At 44.1% G+C, this 8,612-nt stretch overlaps 1 protein-coding gene across 1 annotated transcript; it reads right to left on the bottom strand.

Annotated features, from left to right (window-relative positions):
- Positions 1-2,745: 2,745 nt before the first annotated feature.
- Positions 2,746-7,162, bottom strand: LOC144703154 (uncharacterized). Its single transcript, XM_078575254.1, has 3 exons — positions 6,676-7,162; positions 6,046-6,592; positions 2,746-5,164 (listed from the first exon to the last, which is right to left on the bottom strand). Exons 1-3 carry the CDS (start codon positions 6,711-6,713, stop codon positions 2,957-2,959), a joined length of 2,793 nt encoding a protein of 930 aa, XP_078431380.1. The 5' UTR covers positions 6,714-7,162; the 3' UTR covers positions 2,746-2,956.
- Between the last annotated feature and the right edge of the window lie 1,450 nt (positions 7,163-8,612).

Genomic DNA, 8,612 nt, shown 5'->3' with positions numbered 1-8,612 from the left:
TGATGTCAACGTTAAGGTGCTCGGCAAGTTGGACTATCAGGCAAGAGGATGAGCTCTCTCGCCTCTAGCCTTCCATGTAATCTGCCACTCCTTGAATCCCTCCTTCAATAGTGTGCGACGCGTACGAAGAGCCGGCAACCCAAGGCGTTCAACGCTATAGCATCCACAAGCTGTCGGGGGGAGTTTCTGCCAAGAAAAGAAAAAGCGCTAGGGGTTTGTGTGTGTACCGCCTGATTGGCAAGGGCATCTACAGTCTGATTTCCCCTGTGTAGATGGTGATGAACACTAGTTGTGCGAAGGCGTCACTGCATGATGTTTTGCCATACACACTCAAGTCGCCATTGGGAGCATTTGCATGCACGAAGCATGTCAACAAATACCTGCGAGTCTGATTCTACGAGGATATTATGAAGGTTTCATTCCTCGCGCAAGACTAAGCCATCACGAATCGCGATAGCCTCAACTGCTGTATTAGTTTAAATGCCATAAAAAACCAAACACGCGAAGACAATACTCCCTACATTGTCACGGAGGATATCGCCTCTCCCAGTTGGCCCGATTTCCCTTTGGCCGCACCATCCACATTCAGTTTAAGGATGTCAATTAGCGATGGATGCCAACGAACAACCTGTAGCCGATTGCTAATGGAGGTGAGGGTCATCAAAATGCCCTAAGAGCGAAAGAGGTCACATGCAAGGTTTAAGCTGTGAGCGCAAAGTGGTAGAAGATGATGGGTGCCACTAATTGATTGCTTGACTCGTTGCGTAATATCCAAAGCACACATGAGAGTTCCTACAAAACAAGAAGAATTTTGCCCTTTCGATATCCCTCATGGTAAGTAAGCTATGATGACGTGAAGGAAGGGGCTCTGTTAAGAGTGTGTTTGCGAGAGATACATCTTGCCATTAGTGGGGCGCCAATAGTCTAAGGCTATGTCACTATGGAAGAAAAGGTGCTCTATAGTCTCAGCCTAGGGAGATGCGGGGAAACAATGACAACACAAACTAAGGGAGTGACCGATACGAGTTACTCAATCATTAGTCAGGAGGCTTCGATGTAGGAGTTTATTTCCAAAAAAAGAAGGAGACGCGAGTAATGATCGCCAGATGCCAAATGCCAGATGCGGCGACCCTAGGGCTGGATGGGGGATTTCTCGTCATACTTGGCTGAGATGAAACTCCCCAATGGGGAGTGTATGGTACGCATACACCACACGAGATTCTTCTAAAACATGTCTTGGACGTCCTAAAGGCGGCTGACCTAGACCTCCCTCTTCCATCGGCCGACAAGCTTTCCCCCAAGAAACCTAGTGGTGGGGACTCTCTCCGTCAAGGTGACCTGACCATAAGAAATGTGCACAAAGTCACTCCATAGAACAAAGGACTGTGAGCCATAGTGAATGAATCGCTAGGGTATGTTGCAGGATACTCCTAAGGACATGTCGAATAAGTTGGATGCGTCTTCAAGGAGATAGAAAATGAAGTTTCCATCCTTCTAGTGTCTTTCTCATTTTGGCCAGCAAGGCATCAAAAAAATGATGCATAGTTCATCTGAGAAAGATTGGGCATCCAAGATAATCAAAGGGGAGACATCCTCGCGTGTATCAGTTCTAGTGTTAGATAATATGAGAGCGTTTTGCAGTGGTGGATGGACCAACCATAAAGCTGCTTTTTGAGACATTGATGAGCTGGCCAGAAGCCCGCTCGTAAGTAGTGAGAACACTCATGAATTCCTAAATTGGTTTTTTAGATCTGTTAAGGAAAAAGATGACGTCATCTACAAATAAGGAGGGCGAGAGGATCGGGCATCCCCTACCTCAGAAACAAACTCCAAGCATCTCATCGTTAAAATTGGCTTAATTAATGGGGTTTCAAATAAATATCCAAATAATCTCAAGAATCCACAAATAGTATAGGGAAGATATGAACCAAACTCACCAACAGATAAGAGAAAAGCTATCTTCTCCAATGAGATGATCAAGGCTTACAATATAGGTATACAAGAGATGGCACACAGGGAATATGTGAGCAATATCACAAAAGGGATAAACTGATGAGAGTAACGACAAGTGAAGTCATGTCATTGGCAAGCTTCTTTTTTAAAGCGCAGTGCCACCTCTCAGCTTCATCTCCCCAAAAGCTCTTACCTTCCAGTCCCTAGTATGCCTCACGAGGTGCAAACCTTCTTTTAAAGCAATAATTGGAAATTTCTGGAGACACTTCTCTAGAGAGATACACATGATAATAGAAAGTCTAGAATAATCCATAAGCCTCTAAAAGGTTCTGAATTCAGAAGAATTTCGATTGACCCAGGATCTTCTTGAAGAATCTAGATCCAGCTTTATAAAGCAGCTTTCTAATTGATGCCATTAAGCGACTATTAGCAATTCAGGGAACGCGTCATCGTCAGGGAAGATTCCTGGTGGTAGAACTGCTTATGAATATCTTAAACTTTAACTTCAGAGACATGAATCATTGCCTCCTGCCGTTTGCGGGACAGGGGAAGCAAGCAGGACCGCTGGGAAACATCGAACTCACTAACACCCTTTCCTTTTAGTTGATGCTCCATCGTAGTGCAGAAAACATCTGTCTTCATCGTTAGTATGATGATAGCAAACTGTTCCTTCATTTTGAAAGAGTAGACGAATGATCCATCGAGACCCAACACTACAGAAAATTTTATTTCGTACTTACTACTCTGGATTGGGGATGTGCAGAAAGATAATGAGGGAGGATGAACATAGAATGCAAAAGGAGTCATGTCTTGACTATCATATACACAGATACATGTGGTAGAAAGATTGAACAAGAGATTAGTGACAGCAAGACTTTTCGGGACTCCACCAATAGTGTCAAGACCAGAAAATCGAAAACGGGCTCATATTAGCGACCAAGTCTCCACTGAGTATAGTTATTCGAAGCCACGCCTCCACAGGCCGCGGTCCGGCTTAGAGTTTCTATATCATCCTTGACTTCTCCTGCGCTACCGGGACGTTACGCGAACCACCATTGCGAGGAAAAGGGACCGTTGGCTGGACAGCCAAAGGTTTATCCTTGTTCACCACCCTCCTCCCATCCTTCAATACATGCCTTGCTCCAGCGCTGAGCTTAACCGATCCTGATAAAGAGACCACCTTCCTGGGGTCACTCATGGAAAACGACTGAAAGGCAGCCAGCTTTTCCTCCATTTCTGACCTTTCGAGTGGCTCAGCACCGCTAACTGTCGACGTTACTCGTCTGGCGACGTCGGTTGAACGGAAGGCTGCGAAGGGTACCCCATGGGTTGCAAGCTGACACAAAATATCTGCTTCTGAATATTTGTCTCTGACTTCCTTTATAGGCCACCGAGTAAGTTGTTTTGATGTTAGGTAGGCTGAAGTTGAAGGAAGGTCATTCCCCGAGCTTAGATGCAAATTTCTACTAGATCTCTCTCCAGATAAAATATTCGGCGAAGCAAGATTCCGCAAAATAAGTCCTTGACCAGGCCAGTCATTTGAGAAATGATGACGGGTTAATCTTTCAGACGGGATGAATTGGTCTGGAGTAACGTTAGCAGGCTGGCGATCATTTCGATGGAAAAGGTCTTTTGATCCGGCGTTCATGACGAGATTACTTCTGAATTGAGCGCCCGCGTAGGGTGAGATCGATGTGCTAACTTCATTTGCTCCACCGTAGAAATAAGACTCAAACATCTCGTGCCCGCTTGGTCTTGAACCAGCGACAGCAGTACTTTCATTGAACCGCTCTTTGACTTTCCAAGAACAGGGGTGATTACTGCTGTTTCTGCCGATCATGACATTTGTACCCATCAGTCGGACGGTGGATGGCTCTGATGTGGAAGAAAGAAAAGCATGAGAGAGATTCTCCCCTGCATAAGAAGTATTCCTCGGGTTGGAGTTAAAGGCGAAAGACTTTGACGGATTCCCAATTGCGTTCTGAGTTATAGTACATTGACCATTGTTTCCCGCTGAGTCCTGACGACGGTCAAGAAACCATTGCTCCGGAGCTTTCCAACTTGGCTGATATGGAGAAGATTTTTCAATGAAGTTGTGTTCTGGCAATGTATTATAAGGAGTTGGAGCCTGTTTGTTATTCATTCGTGCTTCTTGAGAACTTCCCGGATGATGTGTGTTGTCTGGTATGAGCTCTCTTTTCAAACTAACTGGCGGACCGTTAAGAACATCTCTGCTAGAGCCATTTTCAAGCAATGTTTCTCGTGACCTTTGGAATAATTCTCCCGTCAACCGACTCTGGTTAATGGCGTTTACTTTACCTTGCTCAGAACCCGGCGCGTTAGAATCTCCGTTAAAGGAGGATACTTCTCTCCTTTCCACTGCGTTTAAAAGTTTAGATGATGTTTTCGATTCCGCATGGAACGTTCTTTTTTCTGCAGAAGCTGGTGAAATGAAAGAAAAGTTTTGTTGCAAAGGCTGGCTATTAGGTCTTGGAATAATATCTTCGTTCTCATCTGAAGGAGAGCCCTGAGTAATACTATCTTCCTGTATTATTACATCCCCTTCTTTCCGGCTAGCAGTAAAAACTTCTGTGAGAGCTTCAAATTGGCTGCTGCAGATCTCTATGGGGTTGTTTAGGTCAACCATCTCTCCAAAACCAACACTTTTTTGGGAACGGCTACTTCCTTCCAAGCGCATCAAAACATTCTCATCGCCTGATGTTTGGACCAGCGCAGAAAGCTGATCATTGTCACAATTCAAATTTCTTGACGCACATTTGTTCTCATCTGCTGACGTCTTGTGCGTAGAATTTGAGGCAGCCAGTGCACTGGAGAAAACTCTGTAGAGACTCTGGAGAGAAGGTGATCTTGATTTAGACATATGATAATCCTCTTGATCATCTCTTGTTGTCTCTGCTTTTGTACCGTTAATGACTGATAAGTTTTTATCTGGATCAGTAGCCTGCACTGTAACCAGGTCAACGGGAGCATCAGTCTCATCCTGATGATTATGAGAACTCAACAATGTTGACCCCTCTATTTTTTGAAAGTTCCTTCTTTTTCGTGCCTTCGTGTGTTTTTCCCCTTTATGTTCCGCCAGCCCAGTAAATTCTTTGTTCATCCTCTCCTTCCGAGTGCGTTTAACTGTCAAGCCACTCTGTAGTTGAGGAAGTTCAGTTGAAGGCAGCAGCTCAGAGTTAAACTTTCTCTCCTGGAAATGAGTTAAAGTTCATTTCAGAATTAGCCACAGCAGAATAAATGTGAGAATAAGATCGGAACAAATATACATAGTCCAAAGACAAAGACAACAAAAAAAACTTGTGTTTGAAAAGAAGCCATTGAACATTTTATTCGAGTTCCTGTGTTTAATAAACCAAGCTAAGTTTACCACATTTTAAGATGAAAGAAATTGGCGGACACAAAACTGGAAATATGTGACAGGAACGACAAAAGGGGCGCCTTCTATGGAAAAATTTAATTAGTACGTCTTCCATAAAAGAATTTTCTCTTTCCCTAGAAGGCCGCTGAAAGAAGAATTGTTAACAGAGTTGGCTCGTTTTGTCATTGAGCGGACGCGCATTCTAATGAATACAAAGGTGTGAAAAGATAATAATGAACTTTTGACAGAGAGCTAATGGTCTTTAGATTTTAAAGCTGAGGTGAAAAAGACGAAATCTTTAATAGTAAACGGGCATAATAAGCTTCTCCAGTTCCCAATTTCCCTATAACTAGTATGGAAATATTGCAAGCGATGCTTTCTACTATGGTGGTGTTAAAGCTTGCCAAACGTACAATATTAAACCGGAAGGCCTTTTCAAGATTGATGATTTGGCGTTGAATCGAGTTTTCTACCTAATGATAGTCAGAATGACTTACGAAACATATTGGAACTTAGAACAATGGAACATGGCGCCTTTTAAGAAAACTTTTACCAGGTCGACCAGTACAAACTTTCCATACTTGGGTATAAGGTCTGAACGAAAATGGAAATGAAAAACGTGGCCAAATAGGTACCGTCAAAGTGAAATCTCAACTCGCATCGGGTTTAAAGATTCAAGCGACGAGAAAGCAGGATGCACAAAAAAATCGTACCTCATTTCCATCAACCGCTGAAGAGTCCCTTTTACCCCTACCGCACCGTTTTTGACCAGGCTGCAGTTTCTCCCCGGTTTTCTTGATCACCACGTCTGAATCCTTTTCGGTCCTTTTCGCCATCAAAAATCTGCATCTCTCTTTCTTGCGTTTCTTTGACTGATTCAACGCATCGCGCTCTTCTTGCCCCCCCTGAGGGCTTGGCCCAACAATGGCCATTTCGTCTTTACCGCAATTCTCACATTCGTTCAGAATATCTACAAGCGATGCCTCTGCGACAACCTCTACAGCACATTTCCTCTTCCGGATTTTCTTCTCGGGTATCTTTGAGGACCGAGGCTCCTCTTGAAGGCCAGTAGGATACTTATCATCGGCGTGCCGAATCACTTCGTTCTTGTTCTCCACGGCGGATCTGACGGCCTGCAGCTCTGCGCACCACCAACGATGCTTTGGGCATTCGATTGAGGGTAGAGTGGCTTCTTGAGCATCCCCGCCGAAGGGCCAACATTTCTCAACATCACGATTCCTTATCAACGCCGTAAACTCTCTGCAAACAGCGTATTCCTCAGAATTCACGTCAAGAACAACCAAGGAAAAACAAAAAACATGATTGAGAATTAGCCTAGTAACCGGATCGAGAAGCCTCCGAACGCTGCCGCGACGCTCATCGAGCCAAAAACTAAAGAAAGAGAGGCGGATATCAAAAGGGCCTAAAGAGCCCTCTTCTCGAAAGACCTCCAGAGGGAGAGCGAGAGAGGGACAGAAGGAGCGGTTAGAACAAGAGACGAAGTAAATGCGAGGACAAGAATAGAGAGAGAAAACAGATGGCTGTCTTGCGTTTTCCGCCATCTGCGCTCATCCGTCGGTCACACACCACCGACAGCGACGCATGAAGGAATAAATTCGCATGCTTTGGAAGACAAGAACGGGAACGGGGCGGCAAACGGGTATGCGGTCGCGACCGCAGAACGCTTTGTCCGCAGCTCTATCGTTACTATCATCATCTTAATCATCGTAGATGACACGTTTCCGTTTTGCTAACGGCTGACTTTGCTACACTGACGACCGAATCCTAGGAGTTAAGACGAGTCGGATCTGACCAGCTCAGCACTGTAGAGCATTGGATAGCGCGTTGTTTTGCGGCCGCATTCCTCCGTTGCTTCGTGCAGTCTTGGATGACCCTGAAAGGGTGGAAAACGGGCGGCTCAGCCCACAGTCTAATCAGATCCGTAGCCCGCACAGAACGGGTCGGAGGTAACTCTGACATCGCTGATATCATGGATCGTAAGCTGATTTCTACCATTTGACTTATTTTTCAGTTTCCCGCGTATTCATCTAACGTTATCTGCCGCTATGTATGGTATACGTCGAAGAACAAAGTTAATGATGAGACGTGGATTTGAAAGATAAATTTCGGAAAATGACTGAAATAATTTCCTTGCTTCATATATTCCGAGTGTTCGGTTTCTAAGTTCATAATATATATATATATATATATTTATATTTATATTCAGACATGTGCTCAGTGCGTTAGTGCCTTGGTCTTGAGAGTTCTGAGCGTTCGATAGCCATTTTGTTTGCATTATGCAAATAACACATTCACTCCCGTATAGAGTCAACTTAATAGTTCAGTATCTCTAGTGTATCAAGGAAGATAATGCCTTAAACCAAATGATAAACCAACAACGACTATGAATATTTTCCACTCTGTTTGAAAAACTGTTAGCGCCGAGCTTCTTCGGGGTAATTCATGAGTACTTTAGCAGCATTTTTTGTAGTTTGAACATCGTTGAGTCTTGTGGGATACGAGAGCTGGCTTCTTTGCAAGTCTTTCGTATCGCGCTCAATATGCAGTGACCAATATATTTGGTATCTATATAAGAAGACCCAGAACCTGGGGATTCCTCTGGCCTCCGGTTGGCACCTAGTATTTGCTCATTCAACGAACTCTTCTTCTGCGGTTGAAAAAATGTAATCCCCATATTCGAATTCGCATTCATATTGGTATTGGCACTCAGAAGGAAAACATGATGCTTCCTAGTCTCTTTTTCCTTTCACTCTCTGTTTATTTCTGTCTTTTTTTCCAATGATTATGTCTCTTTCATGTGCTTCTCTTGGATCCATCGAAGGAGAATTGAAGAGATAGCAAGAGTTCAGCCATACTTGCAACCCGGAGAACAACCTACACTGATATTTCGCCCGTCTTCGATATTTAAAAAAAAAAAAAAGCGGTGAGATACACGTCCAACATGGTCTTCCACATTGCTAGTGCTCTTGTGTCGTCGCGCACGCATGATTCCGGGCGTCTTTACGAGAGAATGATCGGCATTTCGAAGATTAAATACGTCTTCTAAGAGAGATTAGGTAGGGGCATATAAAACAAAAATCTCTGAAGCACATCGCCCTATTTTTCTCGCCTTTCCCGTTAAGTCGTTGTATCGCCCGAGTGCTCCGGCTGGCTAGTGGTTTAGAATGATGAAAAGGGCATGAAGAGTGCCCATACTGCCCGGGGAAGGGTTATTTTAATGTAAGCGATAATAGTACAATATTTTTTTTCGAGATAACTA

This window comes from Wolffia australiana, chromosome 5, assembly GCF_029677425.1.
Source record: "Wolffia australiana isolate 7733 chromosome 5, ASM2967742v1".
NCBI classification, from domain to species: Eukaryota; Viridiplantae; Streptophyta; class Magnoliopsida; order Alismatales; family Araceae; genus Wolffia; species Wolffia australiana.
Note: the sequence above shows the minus strand (reverse complement) of the source record. Positions and strands in the feature narration are given on the sequence as shown.